General features: G+C 37.5%; 1 protein-coding gene across 1 annotated transcript in view; it reads left to right on the plus strand.

The window, feature by feature from the left end:
- Positions 1 to 618: 618 nt before the first annotated feature.
- SCEL (sciellin) overlaps positions 619 to 20,848 on the plus strand; it is a 90,777-nt gene continuing 70,547 nt past the window's right edge. The window contains exons 1-8 of the mRNA XM_055145524.1: positions 619 to 661; positions 1,319 to 1,436; positions 4,540 to 4,599; positions 7,173 to 7,241; positions 12,509 to 12,577; positions 13,157 to 13,195; positions 14,610 to 14,690; positions 17,154 to 17,219. Coding sequence (XP_055001499.1) covers positions 619 to 661; positions 1,319 to 1,436; positions 4,540 to 4,599; positions 7,173 to 7,241; positions 12,509 to 12,577; positions 13,157 to 13,195; positions 14,610 to 14,690; positions 17,154 to 17,219 — 545 coding nt within the window. The remainder of the gene's footprint in view (positions 662 to 1,318; positions 1,437 to 4,539; positions 4,600 to 7,172; positions 7,242 to 12,508; positions 12,578 to 13,156; positions 13,196 to 14,609; positions 14,691 to 17,153; positions 17,220 to 20,848) is intronic.

Here is a 20,848-nt window from a genome sequence, read left to right on the forward strand (position 1 = left end):
CAAACTGGCACTTAAGGCTTATCTTAACCCCTCAACAATGTAACTGTAGAGACTACTGCTCTTAGCTAAGAAACCAACCACCAATATTCTCGCAAACTTGCCATTTTTGTTCTTTTGACCGCTTCACCTCCCTTCTAATCACACACTAGTGGCCTATGGTAATTTTGGCTTCCCCAGAGAAAGAATTGAGGAATATTCCTCAGGGCATTCTGCACCAAGGTGAACAAAGAGCTCTGAGTCTGTCTCCCTTGTCACCTAACCATATGCTTGCCTTCCCCATCTTTTTATCTCTAGCTCCTGGCACAGTACCGGAAATAATACATGTGCTCTGTATGTACTTAATGATTAAAGTGAATTAATTGATGCCCTGGATCTGCTAATTGCTTGCTATATAACATTGGGGTCAGAACGCTCTGGGTATCTACCTGTAAAGGAAATGGCCTGCTATGAGAAATTCTCAGGTTCTCAGTGGTACTTTATGTTATGTATTTGTTCTGCTAGATCATGTCACTTTGTCAAAGAATTAAAAATATATCTTGCTAACCATGAAAGTCATTTACAGAATCTTAGCGTCATTATTGTGTTTTTCCTATTACTAGATCCTTGCTGGGAGACAGCATGTCCAATTTTGCCATGAGAAAACCCCCTACTACAGGAAATGGTAATAAAGTGGTGTTTGCCTTACTCGTAAAACTTAAAAATCTGGGAAAACAATTTGTAGACCTTACTTCCTTTATGTAGGTACTGAGTACTTAGATGCAACTATCTAATTACCATGGTTAAAGTTAGGCTTAAGAAAAATGTAAGAGCTATAGCTTTTACTCATGTGATTGAAATTGAGATTTGTTTCCAGTCTGTAAAAAATGTCCATTTTTACCTTTGAACCCTTATGACTGTGGATCTCGTGAAATGAAATCATTTATTTGCATTTGAAATGATCAGAATTTACTACTATCTGCTAGGCACCCTAAAAACAGTATTACACTTCTGAAAGATCATCGTTTTTTTGGGTAAAATAGCTGGCCCACTAAACCCTGACTTGGTTTATCCCAGGTCTTTGCTGCCAGACGGGCCTCGTGCATTGCCCTGGGAGTTTCAGTTGGCATCTGAGAAGTTTTATATGTTATCTTTGATGATGGGGTGTGGGATTTGTTCTTTCTTGCCAGCATATCCTCCTTTGAAACAGTACTAACTTGCCAGCCTAGAAAACTGATGCTGGCCAATCAAAGGTGCCTCTCAAGATTTCCTGGCTACCAAACCCACACTCGACTAACTCCATGCAATCATATCTCTCGAATTTTCACTTTTCTGTTGATAGATATGAAGAGTGCCACTCAGGGGACCACGCCAAGGCAACAGGGCTTTCATGACTTGAGCAAAAGAAGGGCTTTCTTACAGGATAACAGCTGGATAAAGAAGCGCCCTGAAGAAGAAAGGTAAGGCGGTAGAGAGAAGCTGAGTGGGTGGATGAGTTGAGTGAGTTACTCTCTGGGAAGCTAATGTCTCTCTGGAAATGGAACACTTTGTTTTGAAAATATTCTGTGGCATGCCTTAACTTTTGGTAAGATTTAGTATGCACACATTCGTTGTGCACACATTTCATTCGAAATGCACACGTTTTAGCAGTATCACTTAGTCATAGTGAGAAAAAGCACTATTTTATAGTTCTAACTAGAAGAGACATTCGTGTTTACTTGAGAAATTCAAAGCAAAAAGACTTTTCCATTTCAAAACAGGAATTATTTAGCCTACAATAGGGAGGTGCCTGATGCATGTTGATCATGTCTGTTGAGATAAAGATATAACAATATCACACCAAATTTACTAATTTAACAATTACCTAAAGCTTCCTATGCACAAGTGAAATGGATAGGTTTAGCTCATTTTAAATTTCAGCCAGCCGTAGTCCTTGAAGTATTGCAAAGGTGTTATAAGTGGTGTAATGAAAAATTGCTAAGATAGTTTTCTCTTCTTTGAACTTGGCTTTTTCTAGATTTATGTTTAAAGAGCTGGCAACTATGAACTGTGACCATAAGCAGATAACCAAATTATTAACATATTTATAAAATACATTTGTTGGGGCCAGAGGGATAATTCAGGAGTTAAGATGCTTGCTGAGCCCAATTTGATGCTTGGCACAATGTATGGTCCTCCAAGCAGTACAAGGAGAGATCCCTGGACACAGAGCCAAGAGCCAAGAGGTTGAGCACCTCCAGATGTATAGCCCTTCCCGCAAAGTCAACATAAAATACATTTTTCCAGTCCAAACACACATATATACATTACGTATATATTAAAATGTATGTATGCATGTATTGTCTCTTGAGTCAGGCTAGATACACTAGGTATTTAATAAATATGAAACATCTACACAGATGAAGTGTCACTATATCTCAAAAATATCACACATAACAGATGTACTATAATCTTGTAACAGAAGAGAATTATCAGGCTCAGAGAAGTTAAGTAAATAGCCAATGATACACATTTTGGTAATGGGGTAGAGATTTTAACCAGACCTATTCATTGGTCTTTATAAGAGAATAGTAGTTCTCAATCAGCAGCAATTTTTCAGGCAAAGTTGGAGACTTATCTAGTAGTTGATACCTGGGAGTAATCATACCATAAAGTAGTTTGTGGCCAGGGATACTGCTAAATGTTTTATAATGCACAGAATACTCCACAACAAAAAGTGACCAAACCCAACATCTCAGTAGCTCTGAAGTTGGTAAATCCTGTGTTACTAGATACCTACTCTAAATTCCTGACAAAACAATCTATTTATGCTTATTTGAACAGCCTGCTTAAGTCTATAATTTGCATGTTAAATTTGCATATTTTGGGGGACAGTATGGATATTTGGGGACTTCCACTAACTTTTGGGGTTACTTTCAGACCATCAGTTCTCTTCATGAAGCATTGCTTACTGCTTCTGTTAGAGCCTACTAGAGCACTCCTATTTTCCATATTGGTAGCATGTTGTCAAATATAGGTTATAAATTTAGGTTGCAAATGTCTGCACAAGTAGGTAAAGGTAGAGATGACTAAGACAGGCTACTGTTGGTAGGGATGACAATTTGATGACAAATATGCCTACTTTAAGAGAACCAGGGAAGCCAGCTTGCACATCATGTCAGCTGCTGAATAAAGTAGAAATCAGTGGGGTTAGTTTCCCAAGTCCCACTGGCTCAGTTCTGGGATATTGTGTCATGCATGATTCCTTTTCAGGTAATCATGTGCCTGGTGTCAGATGTAGGAAAGAGATGTCAAAGAGATTAAAATATTCCCTTGGGATCTTTGAGGGTGTATCTTTGTTGGAATTGTTTCAGTCTCACTGTTCGCCTTTCTTTTTAACTGTCTACTATAGTTCTCTTTTAATATTATTACAAATGCTTCCAGAGTGTTGAGTAATGTTAGTGGAGCAGAACCAGGAGAAATGTGGTATTACAAGTTTGGTGGAATTGACATGAAAAAGATTCAGGTGCTCACTCTCTGCCTTGGCTTAAAGCCAAAGGCGCCCTACATGTTTTGACACTTCCTTAAAATTGCTTGTACTTTCAGGTCTGCAGTACAAGGTCTGGAAGACATAGCTTGGGGATTTTATATAATAAGGTTTATTGCAAGGTTGACCCGTAAGAAAAAATAAATATTTGGTTTTTGCTTTGGTTTTTGTTTTGTTATGTTTTCGGACTGCACTTGACAATGCTCAGGGGTTACTTCCCCTCTACACTCAGGGGTCACTCCGGGTGGTGCTCCTGAGGAGCACATGGGGTGCCGGAGATCAAACCCTGAGCTGGCCACATGCAAGGCAAGCATTCTGCCCACTATACTATCTCTTTGGCCCCAAAGAGTAAATAGTTGGAATAAAAGAATATGTATCCTCTATTTCTTTTATAGCCTTAGGGAAGTCACAGAACCCCTGATTCATTTATTCATCTCTGAATTGGATGTTGGAATATCTTTTTGCTTAATTCATAGAATTATTTTAGGGTCAAATAGATGTAACTCATGTTCTCATGGGTCAAAATGGGTTAAATTGATGGTGAATTATCAATCTCTTTAACCACAAATATTAATTTTCCTATTTTTTCAAAGGAAATGTTTAATATCTATGAAATCAGAATGTTCAGGCATACTGGGCTTCTTCAGACAGAAACAAATTTTTTTTGGAGAAATCATCTGACTTCCTGCAGAAAAGGATTCTCCTAATATACAAGAAATAGATAACAGTTTTTTCTATATGCTGATTAAAATGAAACAAGAAACATGGAAATCCCGGTTATTCCATTGTTGAATCACTTGCAAATCTTATGGGATAAATCAGACTAATACTCATTTTAAGGATAAGCTTATTTCTTTTCACCATGCTCTTTTAATTGGTAACAGGTTAAAATAAGTACCTACTTGAGTTTTATAAATGCTTCAAGCAAAATGAATTTACCTTACTAAAAGCTAAACATTCCCCCTGTCTCCCTTGTTCAAAGCTTACCGAGTTCTGTGGTACCTTTGTATGTGACTTGCTATTGTTTTTCTTCACAGAGATGAAAATTATGGTAGGGTGGTGCTCAACCGACATAATTCCCATGATGCCTTGGACAGGTGGGTGTTTCAGACAAGTTACATCATTAGCAGAAACACAAAGACAGTAGTTTTGAGAGAAGACTTGTTGAAGACAGGCTGAATATCTGTGGCTAGCCTCAGGCCTTCCCTGATGTTCTGGGCACATGAAGAAGAATCTGTGATAGCATCAGGGGTTTCCATAAGGCAAATTTTGTGGGTTTTCCAACTGCATGCTTTAAGAACTATAGCTTGGAGGTGTAGAGTAACAATCCCACTATGAGGTACAGTAGTCCTCCTGACAGGAAAAGAGATGGGCCTCCACAGACATAGAAAAGATATCTCTAAAACTACCCTAAATTACAGAAACAACTCCAGAGTTCACCTGCTTTATTGGACAAAATATTTCTCTTTAGAAACTCCTAGATATGCATATGGAAGACCACTAAATTATAAAGGATATTCAGTAATAAATACACAAACGCAAATTAGTAGGAAAATGCGGACAAGACTAGTAATCACAATGATGTAAATAATCTGGATGATCTAATAAATAGATAATATTATTATTGGAACAGATTTATACTCACACACATACAAACAACCACACCCGTCAGAAGAAGTTAATTATGTATCAGACATGTTTTATCTGGCCCACTTGCCTATATCTGTCACCCAGAGGTACTTAATAAAAGAGTGTGATTTTTTTCATGATGCATACTTTTAAAAAGTTAAACCGACACCTTGATTATGTTTATTTTAAGGACTTTCAGCTTTGGATTTCATTTTGCTAACTCCTATATAATCTGTTCTAAATGTCTTAAAGCCCTGTATGCCAGAGTCTCCCATTAGTTTTCTGGGTTTCAGTTTTAGCTCATTCGATTAGCTGTTTGTTATGTAATTTAGCAGACTCATTGACTTTCATGATTTTGAAGATTATAGCCTATTTCTCAACTGGCTCATCTCTCTGATCATAGGGATGCTCTAGCCACCAGTAGAAATCAATCTCTTTGTTTTTATGGCTTTTTCTGGAATGATCAAAGAACAAATATACTTGGTTTGAAGAGTGAAAGGGAAAACTAAGATTCACATTCTGAATGTGTTTTATATTAAAATAAATTTAATGCCTTTAATATCTGTTTTACATTTCGAACTAAGTTTGTGTCATAGACATTTCCTTTAAGACAGCGCTTTGGTTTAATCATCACATTGAATTTTTTTCTTCGGTAACACAAACTAGTAAGCCCAAGACAGTTGTCCCCCAAGACACTTGTAACTAGCATCTGAAAATATATCATCCCGAAGAGGTAGTGTGGATTATATGTACTTGCTCAAATGGATGTCCATTTGGCTCTTTTCTGCCCTTTCCTGGGCTTTCCCTCTCTTTGGTGACCCCTCACCATCACTTTGAGGTTCCTGATGTGTGCTGACATTGAGCAAGGTGTTGGGAATACAGAGGGGCACAAAGCACCACTCTTGATCTTAAGGAGCTCTTTCATTCACGGAAAAAGATCGATCCGTAAATTAATATACTGAAATTTACCGTGAAAAGTGCTACAGCAGAGTGGGGTGAGAATCCTCTAGGAATAGAGAGGATGAAAACATCAAAGCTGCCTGAATCACTTAGAAGTCTCTCCTAGCACCTGGTGTTTGGTTGTGTTGCTGCTGCTAGAATGAGGAGTAGGAAAGGTTTTCAGGTAGGAAAGAAACTGGTGGGAACAGGCAGGGAAAGAAGTGCTTTCAGCAATGGTGATAGTGTGTGCAATGGGTTTCCTGTGAGCAGAGACGGAAATTAAATGTGCATCTTCTCTGCTGGCTCATTTAAACATGCCACATAATGCTGCCAGCACAAATAGTACCTGAGGAGATGCTTAATGTGAACCATCCACTGGTCTAAGTACTGGAACAAAACTCCATCTGTTTTCTTTTTTCTTCCCTCTCTCTTTTTTTCTGCTTATCTCTCTTCTCAATTCTTTGCTCCTATCTCCCTACTGCCATATCTCAGTCCTTCTTTTCCCAAGTCCATCCCTTCTTTGTTCTCTCACTTTCTTTTTTTGTATTTCTTTTCAGCATTTCCCATTTCTCTCTTTATCATTTTTTGTTCTCCCCCATCCTTTCTTCAACCAGAAAATTATCTTCTTTCAATCCTGTCCATAGCACTGAGTTTGCATTCAGCCTTGAGTTGGTTTGTGTACTGCTAAAAACTTCACAAACATCCCACTGCTGATTATGAATGATTCAATTTCTACTATGCAAAATACAGCAACATGGACAAAATTGTATATTAACTATGAGTCCTCTGGAGGGCTGCATTTTACCTTCTCAAGGGCTGTATTTCACATATTCATAGTCCCTGTTTGAATATGTCACAGTGTAGTTGAAAATAATGGGTGTCAGAAAATATTTTATTTATTAACATGGAGAATTGTGTTTTCTAGAATTAATTTTTCTAAGTCAAGACCTTGGAAGTTTTTAATTTTCCAAGTTTACCTTTTCTTTGTAACATGTACATCTTCCACCTAAGAAGGAAAAGCACTTGCCAAGTATATGATAGATTTTCTAAACATTTTTGTAATTTATTTAACCTTTCTGTATTCTTCTTTTTTATGCTACAGGAAAAAAAATGAGGGAGATGAACCAAAAGCCACAATTAGTCGTTACAGATCTGATGACACTTTGGATAGGTATGGTCCTTTTGAATCATGTAAGCAGAATGAATAACATGTTAATTTCTACTTATAAAGTATGAGATACTTAAACACATGAAATATACTTTTAAACCATATTCATATATCTATTTTTTTTAATCCCCAGGGACAAAGGGACTGCAAGGAGTAAGCTCTCTCTGACAAAGCTCACAAAACTTTGTCTGGTTAAACTATTTCCCTAAAATCCTGGTATAATGATATGAAAAACTCTGGAAGAATTGGTCTGAGACAGAGTGAGCACTGTATGGAAAATGCTCAATTTAAGATGAAGAATAGAGCGAGGGGGCTGGAGTGATAGCACAGAAGGTAGGGTGTTTGCCTTGCATATGGCTGACCCGGGTTTGATCCCCAGAATTCCATATGGTCTCCTGAGCACTTCCAGGGGTGATTCCTGAGTGCAGAGCCAGGAGTGACCCCTGTGCATTGCCGGGTGTGACCCAAAAAGCAAAAAAAAAAAAAAGAATAGAGCGAGTGAGAGAGAATGGATAATGTGGGAATAAGGCTTGCATGCAGCCAACCCTGGTTTTATCCTTGATACCATACATGTCCCCCAAGTAACATAGGGCTTACTCTTGAACAGAGAATTAGGAATAGGCCCTTAGCACTGCATTGTGTAGCCCAAATGCCACCTCCATTCCCCAAATGCAGAACATAGTTATTTTTGTGACTAGCGAGTCCTTGTTTTGACTTTTGCTGTTTCCATTCTGATGGTGGAGAAAGAGCAGTGCTGGCAAAACTGCTTTATGAAAGGACTATCACTTTGAATAATGCAGTAGCTTTGGTCTGTTCTAGCATAAAGACAGTAGCTCTTTTCTATAGAAAGTGAAACTATTCTTTGGGCTCTGGAGTCACCATTTAGTTTACAAAATAGCCTATTATGTTATGCCTGTTAATTCTCCCTTACACAGAAGTAAAGGTCTCCTCTCTGTAAGAAAACTGAGAAGTACCTCTTTAGGTTGAAGTGACAACCCCACCAAAAATCACATTTTCATTTTATGTGAGTGAGAAGGTAAATATTTTTATTGAACCAAGTTAACATCCCTGTTTTATCTGGATACAATAGATATCTGAGACCATCCATAGTTGAGGTCTGTAACAAAATATGTACAGATACCAAAGCAAAACCACTGGCCCAGTTTTAAGCAGATACATTGAAACATGTGACGGCATGTATTGAATTCCACACATTCAGACTGTGCCATCACAACTTAATAGGATACAGGTATATCTGTCTGCATTATTCATAGGTTTACCGTCCATCTGTATTGACAAAATAGCAGAAAGCACTGGTTTCCCTCGGGAGCTGCTCCCCCTCTTGTAATTATAAGTATTGACAAAAATGAGAAATATAAGAGAATACGTACAAGGTGCAATCTACATGGCTCTGTGGGAAGTGAGGACCCAAAGTGCCCTGTCCTTTAATCCTGGATTTCTAGGCTGGCCTAAGTGTACCATCAATTGCAGAAGAAAACCAAATTTCTAGGAATAAATTTTCCAGTGAATCTCTGTCACTGTCACTGTCATCCCGTTGCTCATTGATTTGTTCAAGCGGGCACCAGTAACGTCTCTCATTGAGAGACTTATTGTTACTGTTTTTGGCATATCCAATACGCACAGGTAGCTTGCCAGGCTCTGCTGTGCGGGCGAAATACTCTCGGTAGCTTGCCGGGCTCTCCGAGAGGGGCAGAGGAATAGAACACGGGTTAGCCGCGTGAAAGGCGAACACCCTACTGCTGTGCTATTGCTCCAGCCTCTAAACTTCAAAAAATGGAAAGATGCCTAGGAAAATGAAACTTTTGTAGATTGACTATCTGAACACTTATGTCATATCTGTCAAGATGAAGCCCGGGAACTCTGATAATGGATTGGATCAACTTCACAGGAAGAGCAGTGTCCTATCTGCCCAGGGTGCAAATTAAAATCAGAGTGTGAGGGAACTTTTAAACTTCACTGATGGCTGGCTCCACCCTCCTTCACACCTCAAAGTATGATTTAATTCCCCTGAGATGGACTCACGCATGATGTAAAACTTAAATTTTTGTTTGTCATTTATTTTCTCTGGTGCTGGGTATTGAACTCAGGGCCTCACACATGCAAGACACATGTTGTATCACTGGCCTATTGAAAGCTTATAAAGTGGTGCAGACAAAATTCAGATCCATCAGTCCAGCCCCAAATCTTCATCTAATACATGAGGTAGCGAGGGCGTTTGGTGGTATGCTTGTGAGAGTACCCTCGTCAACTCAGACTTCATGCAGTCATGCCTCTTTGCAGTAAGCTACATTTCTCGAAGCATGGAAATAGATGTGCAGAAGTGAGCAAAGAGATTATTCAAGGAAGTGATTCCAGTTATTAAGAATCAGACTTCTGTAAGATAGGTCTAGCTGCCAGATGTGGAAAAAAAATTAAGAGGAAGCTAATCGAATAACATCTGGATTGTGCATTGTACATTTCAAGGGTATATTTATTTGGAAAAAAATATAGTAAAAGTACTGAATTTAGTACTTTTAATAATTCTAATAATTCCTCTTAAAAGTGTATATTTTTCGATTAAAAACATGAGGCCTCCTAAAGAAACATAAATAATAGTGCTTGTATCATGGAGATAGTAGCTCAAATCTCAAAGGCTTTTTTCTTTTTTTTTCTTTTCAACTGGTTTGGTAAACCTGGGTTAGGGAGACCTCTAGTGTACCATTTTGGAAGTATGTAACTTCCTTTTAGTTCTTTTGATCCTGCTACTAATTACATTGATTATTTCCTGTCTCCAAGATCAACTCCTGTTAAAACACCCAATTTCCTATTGCAAGTTGACCGAAGCTAAATTTACAGGAGAAATGCAAGCTCACCTCCCTAAGGAATTAGGAATGGTTATTTCTATTTGAGTAGTAACATTTCTTCATTAACTTTTCATAGGCTGAATTCCCCCTAGTGGCACGGAAGAGTTAGGAGGTGAGGGAAAAGGGGACAGTTGCATGAAGGATAGATTAAACCTTTTGTGATAAGCTTAGATGCAATATATACTTGACTTTTAATGATATACACCTAACTTTGTATAAGTATATGTGTTCATGCTGATAAATTTATATGTTATCTTTTAATGTTACCTTAGGAATTTTTTAAAAGACAAACAAAATTAACTACTTTCTGCATAGAAAACAAAGAGGAAGGCGTTTTATATAGAAGTGTTGGGCCCAATTTAAGTATCAATTAATGTTTGACATTGGACCCAACTGTAGACTGTGGAGATGAACTATTTCTTACTGGTGTGACCTAGAGAAAGTCACCCACCTTCTAGGAGACTCCATTTCTTCAGGTACAGACATTTAGGATTTAAGATTCAGCATTTCCTGAATCTTAAACGGCTTGCTTATGGTATTCACAGTGTTTACTGCAGAGTCATTTAAATTTAAACATCTCAGATACTTGATCAAAGTTAGTGCAGGGGATATATTTACAGATGATGAACACCCTGAGCATTCTACATGCTTTTTAGGATTTTGTACAAGTTGCTGCTTGTATTGTGAAATGTCTGTTGAGATACGGAGCACTGGAGGGTTACAACCTTCCTTTTTGCATTCAAGAGTTATCATTTTGTATACTCCATCAAGAGAAACTGTGTTTGGGGTTGACTCAAGTCAATGTATTAGAGTTTTTTTACCCAATATTTTAGTTAAATACACGTGTTAAAATGACATTTGAAAATTGATTATTTTTGCTTTGCTTTGATTTTTGGTGCTCAGGGCTTACTCCTGACTCTGTGCTCAGGAATCACTTCTACCTGGGGTCAGGGGTTGAACCGGGTTTGCCTTGTGCAAGGCAAGCTCCCTCTCCACTGTACTATTTCTCCACTCCCCAAAAACGGGGTTATTTTTAACTTGTGACATTTTATCCCACATAATTTTTTCCCTTAAAGAGAGGCAAAGTTAGTGTCCATATTCATAGGAATAATTTGTGGGAAGCCCTGCACCATCCATGCAACAAGCAAAAATTTAGAGGAAGATTCAGTAGAACACGGTGTGGGAGCCAGAGAAGAATCTTACCAATCTTTTGTTCCCTTGAGCCTCTCACATCTTAGTTTTACGCTGTGCTGAAGAATGTTGAGAAAATAGCTGTGCGTTTTAGGAAACTCCTTCTTGTGGTGTGCAGAAGGAAAGGAAAGTAGCAGGAAAGGCAGACCGAGGTCCAACAATTAGCAAGGAGACTACAGAATTTCTCACTTATGTTTCTAGATCCAAGGCCAGTCAGCATACTTTTCCAGACCCACCCTTTTCGAGGAGACCTGAGATTAGAAGGGCTAAAACCTCTGTAGCCAATAAACTCTGTTATCTAAATGTATTAGCCCAAAGTAAAATAACTTGTCAGGGTCAAGTAATGTCTTACTTAACATATTTCCGTTCTCATCCCAAATCTCTGTGGTTTACCACAAATTGAAGATTGCTGTTTGTCCCAATGAGACCCTTATGTTCTCCTCCATAAAGTAATGCAGGGACTTGAATTATTTTTTCATGTTTCAGTGCTGTGATCTTCAACCGATGGTCCGTAGTGGAAGGGGAGGGAAGGGCATGGAAGAACTCACAACACAAATGACAAATGGCATTACCCAAAATCTCAGTCACATGGTCTCCATTCAACTGTTATGAGTATGGAGAAGTGTCATCTTCTAGGAGCTCAGAAGTAAATGAAAATGAATCTTGCAAACAACATATGCCATAAAACATTAAAATGACTTAGTTTTCCATTGATGCCTTTTACTGATTCAGGAAGTACCACCATTGGCTAGATATATATTATTAAACAGTAAAAATAGAAAATGATGTATTAGTTAAGTGTTCAATGAGTCATCAACACTAAGAGAAAAGCATAAAAACTTTTAAAAAGTCTGATGTTAAATAAATTTATTGTGATCACTTTGGAAAGTTTACAGATAAAGAATCATGTTATACTACTGAAACTAACATGTTATATGATAATTAATTCTCAATGGACCATATTTATAAGGAAACAAAAGATCAAAATAAAAATTTTGAACTATATAAAAATATCCTCATAAATATAAGTTTTTTAAATTATAAAAATGTCTAAGATTTTTGTCTAGAAAAGAGTACATAACAGTACTCTTTTTAGACAAAAGTTACATTGTAAAGTTATTCTGTAATGAAAGAGGACCGAATGGAGTTTAATAATCTCAATAAGTTTAATAATCTCAATGTTCATCCAAACTTTTGTCTTATGTTTTTATAAAGGATCTCAGACAGAAATGATGCTGTTAAAACACATAAGGCCAATACCTTGGATAACCGACTAACTAATAGGTACCAATATCTACTAACTTTTGGAGAGGCTTAAGTATGGTATTCTTCTAATCATTACTTACTTACTTATAATCAGTCCCACTTGATATATTTCCTTGAATTCTTTTCCTCCATCTTGATTAACTAAAAAATTATAGGGTAAAAATTTCATTTCCATTTCAAGGGCAGGAAATAATAAAATCTTGTTGCCTGAATTAAAAATTAAATAAGTTTATTGTTTCCTGACCATAATTATCACCACCTTTGTTTCTGTTTGTTATCTTGGTGGCAAGATTGTGAAATATATACACATTTTGCATGCTTATTGCAAACAAAAATTACAGAACCTGACAAATAGAAACATTGGGTTTATGTGATTTTGAAATTTCTGATGGACAATCTTTTGGAATTTACTACAAGAGTAAAACAAGATTATGAAAACACTATCATATCTATACAAGTATTTCTATTTTCGTTTTCTTTCTTTTAAATGATATCTAACTTCTAATAACATAATTCTAAATTCATAGAGCAATTGCAAATAGAACTAAGTGTTAATTTTTGTTGCTGCTCAAACTTTTGATTTTTTTTTCTTAACAGAAGCTTGTCTGCATTTAGATCACCAGAAACAACAAAAACGTATGTATTTTTCTAGCCAAAGATACACTTTGGATAAAGGGAATTTCTTGTATTTGTTCGAGAATGTCGGTGATTGGTTATACTGCTCTCTGGCCAACATTTCATGGTAGTATCAACTATCAGTTAAACCACGTAGTAGAAATACCGATGTGATTTGCAAAATTCTGAATGTTTATTATCAGACTTCAACAAAAAATGTTTGCCAACATCTGCTATAAGCAAGCACTGAAGTTTTAATCGTTCTATTTTTTAAAAAATCTGGATTACTTCATTTCCCCCCAAAGAACGTATTTTATATTTTTCTTTTTCCTATGGCTCCTCTGGCAGCTGACTCCTCTGTCCTATATCTCACTTGCCTCTCAAAACACCCAGCACATTACAACTAAAATGAATGGTAAAATCATGGATTTGCTAACAACCTATTTAAACAAAATATTTTTTTTTCTGGAATGTCATAAACCAGGTTGACTTTTGAATATTTAATTTTCAAATTAAGTTTTTTGTTTGTTTGTTTTTGGGTCACACTGGTGATGCACAGGGGTTACTCCTGGCTCTGTGCTCAGCAATTACTCCTGATGGTGCTCAGGGGACCATATGGGATGCTGGGAATCAAACCCCAGTTGGCCGCATGCAAGGCAAACGCCCTACCCGCTGCGCTATTGCTCCAGCCTCTACTAATTAATTTTTACACTGACTGCATATCTTGGTATTTGAAATCGACTTGGGTCATTTTAAATTTTTAAAGGTTTGTGTATATGGATAAATGCTAAATAGAACTTTAAAGTGGTGTGATTTTGTAATGTCTCCCTAAGCTAATATTTTAATGCTCAAAAATGGCTATACAATTCTGTTCACTATGTATAGATACATCTATATCAGCTCATAGCATGTCAGATTTAATTATTGATTGATTTGGATTTCACAGACACTTTTTTATTTTCCTTAATAGTTTCAGCTTATGTTCCAAGAATATAGCTAGCACTGTTACCAGGTGTGTGTGAGCACCGCAACTGCAGTGTGCAAGTTTGTGTAACAACTCACCACCCCCACCCACAGCCCTACGCAACCCCCACAGGCCTCACACAATACCATCTCCCACGCCCCCCATAACCCCTTACCACTCCTCACCATGCTGCCAGTTAGTGCAACAGCAATAGCAGACAAAAAGAAAGAGAGAAATAAAATATTTTGAATAAAGAAAAATACTTTTGTTTTAGCTATTTAGATGCAAGCCTGATTTTATTTTTATAAAATGGGTAAACTAAGGAAGAACTTCCTTTTGTTCTTCAAATGAAACATTTTTGTGTTGAACAGAGAACTGGTAGGAAGATGAGTCAATCATAAGACATTTCAAAGTTGGGACAGATTGAAAAACACCCAAGAATGTGATCTTGTTATTGTTGTGATTACACAGGCAACCTGGAGTTTCATTCAGTGAAGTTACCACCACAATCCCAGCTTCTACCTCTACAACAACTCCTGTAAAGAAAAAGAGGTAGGAGGGACTCCTTGGATTTGTCTCTTAGGGATCCAGCACCCACTAGAGTCAGCTGTCTTCAAACTTCACATGTTCTCTCCCGTCTCCTTTCCAAATCTATGATCTTTACTCAGAGGTTCCAGATTTATTCAGCTTTTCAAGAAAAAAAAATTAACATCTCCCTGGAAATCGACCTTCTTTAGATGAGTAAGAAATTGAAAGCGTCATCAAATTGCACTAGAGTCATATCCCGTCTCACCACAGATCTCTCTCTCCCCTTTGGGAAATACTGATCTAGGTAATGTTTTCAATGACAGAGCTCTGATAATAGAGGTGAGCTACTTTTGGTCACAGCTTTGAGATGAGTCTTACTGCATGGAATGTGTTGCACTGAAAGAATGTCTGCAGTGTGGCCACTAGTTGCAGTGTTCCTGACCTAGCCTGCATTCTGGCCACCTCCTCTATTCTGTAGATTGGTCTGACCCACCTTCCAAATAGTTAGGCACCCATATGGAGACCAGTCATTGTCTGTGTGAGTCTAAGTTCTATTTATCTAGTAGGCATGGACGAGGAGCTAGATCTGGAGGCAAAAAATTCTTCATGAGACAGAATGTAATGGCAGAAGCAATTTTTGCATGTTGAAAAAATGTAGGAAATAAGAATGCAACTGAAGAAAAGCATTTATGAAGCTTAGTGCTTCTGAAAAGAAAATTTTTTTATTTCTTTACTAGTCTATCTAGAAGAGGTGGGTTCTCAAGGTCTATGGCTGTAACAATTGACTGCATGGTACTGCCATTACCCTCCAGCAGAAAAAAGGCAGATTCTGTTTCTCCTATAGTTGTAATTGTGGTTGCATTTGAGAAAATGTGATTATCTTTCTTTGATCCCAAATTCTGTACCCCATCCTACCTCAATCCTTTGTCTGTTAGAGAGAGACTCCTAAACTGGGGAAATCTCTATCATTTTGTTCATTCTCGCCTCTTAGAGGTTAAGCATCATTCAGGACCATTAAAGCTAGCTCTAAGACTCACATATACAATGCACATAGGATAAGCTCTCATCTACCACTTACAGCATCTACTACTTATGCTGTGTTATAATCTGCTTTAATTTATGTCCCATTTATCTTAATTCAGCCCCATGGTATCTCAGAAAATAAGCCTGCTTTAGAAAATTAGAGCCAATTCTTTTGCTTTCCTTATCTCAGGCTTTTCTTTCCTAGGTTTTGTCAATCTACTTTGAGCAACTTCATAGTAGGTTCCTATCTTAGACTTTTTGACAGAGAATTTAGTTATTTTGTCGATTAAAATTATGCCCTGGTAATGTAGGGAAGTCTTTCTTTCTATTTGTATTTATCTACAATATGCACATGCGAGATTAGAATTGCTGTGATATTCATTAATGCTTTTCATATTCTTGTCAGACTTTTCCGTAACATAGTTCTTAGACCATACTTTGAATAAAATATTACTGTTGCTTTCATTATAAACTATTTCAGACTTTCAGAAAAAGATAAGAAAGCAATATGGTGATAACACCCCATGAACCTTCTATCTAAACTTAACAAATTATATTGTTTTCCAGATTTTGTCAGATTTACTCCAGATTATTTTTTTAAATTTAGATTATTATGAGAAAATACATGCTTTAAGGAGGGGATTTCTAGATCACCCTTGGTCCCAAAGCATAGGGAAAAGGAGGAAAGACAGTGAGTGGAGGGTGGGTGAAGAAGAGACAGATAGGAAGCCGCAGAGGACAAGGGTCAAGGTACATTGGTGGTGTTAAGGAATGTTATAGCTAAATGTCCAAACCACACAGTCCATAACACTGAAATCACAAGACCCAAATTTAAATAGACAAACTTATAATGGTGTCTGTGGAGGCGGCAGGCTAGGGCAAGGGAGTGGGTAAGAGAGGAAACCCTTGAACACTGGTGGGAGGAAGATAAAATTAGAGTCAGGAATGGTGATGGAACATTATATGCCGAAAACCCAATTATGAATAAGTTTATAAAGCATGGTGCTCTCATAAAAGAAAATTTGAGGTAGATAACAAAATGAAATTCACATGATTTAGTATCAGAGGAAATGGGCCATGCAAGTTTACTTAGGGAAACGAAATAGCCTGAAATACAGAACAGATACTTCCTATTGCACGTATTAAATCATTTGCATTTTTTTTTGCCTTTTCGGCAATGCACAGGGGTTACTCCTGGCTCATGCCCTCAGCAATTATCCTGGCAGTGCTCAGGGGACCATACGGGATGCTGGGAATCAAACCCGGGTCAACCACGTGCAAGGCAAATGCCCTACCCACTGTGCTATTGCTCCAGTCCCCTGCATTTTATTTTTAAAGTCATGTAAAGAAGTCATCGCATTGTCTTCTTAACTGTCAAATTATTTTCAGTTTAATTTGGCAAATATATGGTTGGAGTCAAACCTTTCAAGTGCTACATTTATAATTAAAGTCATTTCTCAACAGACAGTCCTGGTTTCCACCACCACCTCCAGGTTACCATGCTGCCCCCAGCCCAGGAACAAGCAGAAGGTAAGGGAAACGGTGTCAGGTGTAATTGCTACGTAACTTGATGGAAGAATGTGTCAGATATTGACAACCTATAATTGTAGAAGCTTTAGAATAAATTGGAGGCACTTTTGTGGACTCAGTGCTAAACAGACGGTGCCCAGTGGGAGTGAGGTCGTTGCCATGCTCATGTCTCTGGTAGGAAATCAGATCCTTTGTGAGGAGTCAGTAGGTAGCTGCATTCATTGGCAAAGAGAAGCCGCAAAACATGACAGACTGAGCGACAGAAATTTATTACCTCACGGTTCCAGAAGCTAGAAGCGCAAGTTCAAGATGTCAGCGACATTAGTTCCATCTGAGAGCCATGAGATCTGCCTCAGGCTTTGCAAAAGCTTCTGGTCCTTCCCGGGCATGCTTGGGCATTGCCTAGTTTGTATCGCACAAGCATCATCCTAAATCTTTCCCTTCCTTACACAACATTTTCCCTGGATGCTTGTCTGTGTGCAGATTCCTCCTTAGGGTATAGGTCACATTGGATAAGGTACCTGCAGCGAATCTGGTCTGATCTTATCCCAACAAATTACATATGTCACTGTCATCCTGTTGCTCATCTATTTGTTTGAGCAGGTACCAGTAACGTCTCTCATTGAGAGACTTACTGTTACTGTTTTTGGCATATCCAATATGCACGGGTAGCTTGCCAGGCTCTGCCACTTGGGCTCGATACTCTCGGTAGCTTGCCAGGCTCTCCGAGAGGGGCGGAGGAATCGAACTCGGGTTGGCCACGTGAAAGGCGGACAACCAACCGCTGTGCTATCACTCCAGCCCTCTGTGCTATCACTCATGACTATTTCCAAATAAGGCCTCAGTCTGAGGCACTCTGGATTCTGAAACACACCAGGGTGGGCTCCAATGTGGGTTCCTGGTTCATAGTTTCTTCCAGGTTGGGACAGACCCAGATGTCCAGACTGGCACATGCATGGTGAAAGATCCTTGCAAACTTTAGTAGATGGATGTTTTGTACTTTTATTTTTTTCTTCTTGAGAATCATAATAGTCACTGAAATTATAGAACACAGGGAAGAAATGTGCTACAATTTCCGTATTAGGAATTCTAACCACTCAATGTAACAAATATTTAGTAAGAGATTACTGTATGCCAGATATTACTTTAGGATTTGTGATAAATCAGTAACTGAAAGGCAGATCCTGCATACTAGCCTTCAAAGAATCCTATTGTCTGTGTCATTTCTAATATCTGAAAAATAGTGAGTCTGGTTTGCTTTGGCGTTAGGCTCAGCAACATTGTTTTTGTGTCATTAACTCCATTAAGTATTTAATGGATAGAATACTTAGAATATATCCATTAAGTATTTCCGTGTTTTAATGGGATCTGTTTTCCCAATTCAGCAATTGGAAAGGAGAGTATTATTAAATGGTGTGCTTCCTTGATGGTGGATTGTTTTATTTCCTAAAGTTATCATCTGCTGTATATACTTTAATGTCTCTTTTATTTGCAAGTGATGAAATCATGTGGAAGTATTTGTCTGATATCATAACAGATTAGCTCTATAAAAATGTAATTTAATTTAGCTGATAGAGACAAAGAATCCAATGGCTTTTTTATACCTATTGCATCTATATAGACATATATATTTAGTACATTACTTATAACATGTAATTATTAAGTAGGCCAAATTATCATGACTTGGGGTTATACCCATCTTGTAAAGATGATTTTGACATTTTGACATTTAGCCCACATGTTAAAAAGTTTTCTCTTTCAGTCTTCTCCCAATAATACGAATAGTCATGTGTGGATTATATCTCTAATTTAAACTCTTCATCTTTCATAGAGTAATCTAAGAGTAAAGGGATAATAAGAAGGAGTTTTGTTAGTTATTGTTTCCAATCATTGTAAGATCTGCTCAACTATGTCTTGATGGACAGCACTTGGTATATAGGATCATTTATTATTTTTAGAATAACCTTTTGTTTTTTCCTATGTCCATTGTCTAAATGTGAAAATAATGTGTCATTATAAGTGACTGGTTATGGAAGTGTAAAATACGGAAGGATTATTCATGAGTTCACATCTCATGCTTTCAATTTATTGAGCTTGTGGATCTCTGCACAGAATTGACAGTGTTTGGCAACAAGCCCTTGCGATTTATGCATTGTTGGATGGGATTCACATGGAAAATAAAATGAGATACACTGCTCCTATTTCTGATTCCTGGCGCATATCCACAGCGCTAGAACTAAGGAAAACAGAATTTATTGAACGAGGTTGATCAACTTAGACATGCATTCCTTTTGTTAGAGTCACAGATTATTAATATAATGGCTAAAATATAAGACTTCTTCTTGAGGATCAAAGCTAATGTCCTGCCAACTTTTCAGGAGAAGGAGAATAATAACAATATAGCAATGCCTTTGATTTATAAAGTGCTTTTCTTTGCAAGAGCTCAAAGTATTGCTTCTGTTTCTGACCTTAATGCCAATGCATTCCCAGGCTGAGAAATAGCCTTTTTAGTTAAAGCTGAAAAACAGAAGCAATTATTAAGTGATGAAAGGAGGCAAAGGTATCAAAAAGAAATCTTTGTCCCCAGAAGAACCTTAAAAACTGAAAACAGGTCAAAACTGGAGAAAATGGAGGATTGTGGTTTTTAACTCTAGCTAACTGCTCAGTGCTAACCTCTCTCTCTCTTCAGCCTTCACTTACACACTCTTTCTGTCTTAGTTTTCTCTCTTCTCTAACCTTATAAAAGAATTTCCACCCCCTCCATTGTCCTGTTTGTGATATGAATCTTCTTTTTTTTTTTTTGTCACTGTACCTATCTCAGAGATTCTATTTCCTCCCACATGTCTGTCTGTGCAACATGTAGGTAAAGCCTCCAGACACCAAATTTGCACAAAAATGCATTTTTTCCCCTTGACACTCTCTCTCCAGCCCTCTTACAGTCACATGATTTCTCTGTAGACTGTGACATCAAGAATGTCCCCATTGCTCATTTGTTCCTTTCTTGAAGAAACGTATGAAAGAAATTTTATTTAGTTGCATTTAGAGTGAATTTATTTTATTTAATTTATTCAAATTAAAATACATTACAGGCACAATATAAGCTGCATACCGAAGGGCCTCAAACTTTCTTATCAACAAAAGATCCCATGATATCAAACCTGTAAACTTTTATATCTAATCAATACCTATGACTATATTGTTCTGTTTAAATCTATATCTACTTCTCTACATAATGTCATGATATATAATTAATATAATTATCTAAAATAACTGTATTTTGTAGTTCTCCTTCTTGGAGAACCCAGCAAGCTACCAAGAGTATCCTGAGCACACAGCAGAGTCTGGCAAGCTCCTGTGGCGTATTCAATATGTTAAAAATGGTAACAATGATGGATCTCATTCCACTGACCCTGAAAGAGCCTCCAATGTGGCATCGTTAGGAAGGATGAGTAAAGAGAGGCTGCTAAAATCTCAGGGCTAGGACGAATGGAGATGTTACTGCTGCCCTCTTGAGCAAATTGATGAACAACGGGATGACAGTGACAGTGATACAGTGAACTGTATTTTGCAGTTAAAGAGAAAGAATTCATTTTAAAACATATCATTTTATTTTGATGTACATTAGTCTT

This window comes from Sorex araneus, chromosome 1 (genome assembly GCF_027595985.1).
Source record: "Sorex araneus isolate mSorAra2 chromosome 1, mSorAra2.pri, whole genome shotgun sequence".
Taxonomy (NCBI): Eukaryota; Metazoa; Chordata; class Mammalia; order Eulipotyphla; family Soricidae; genus Sorex; species Sorex araneus.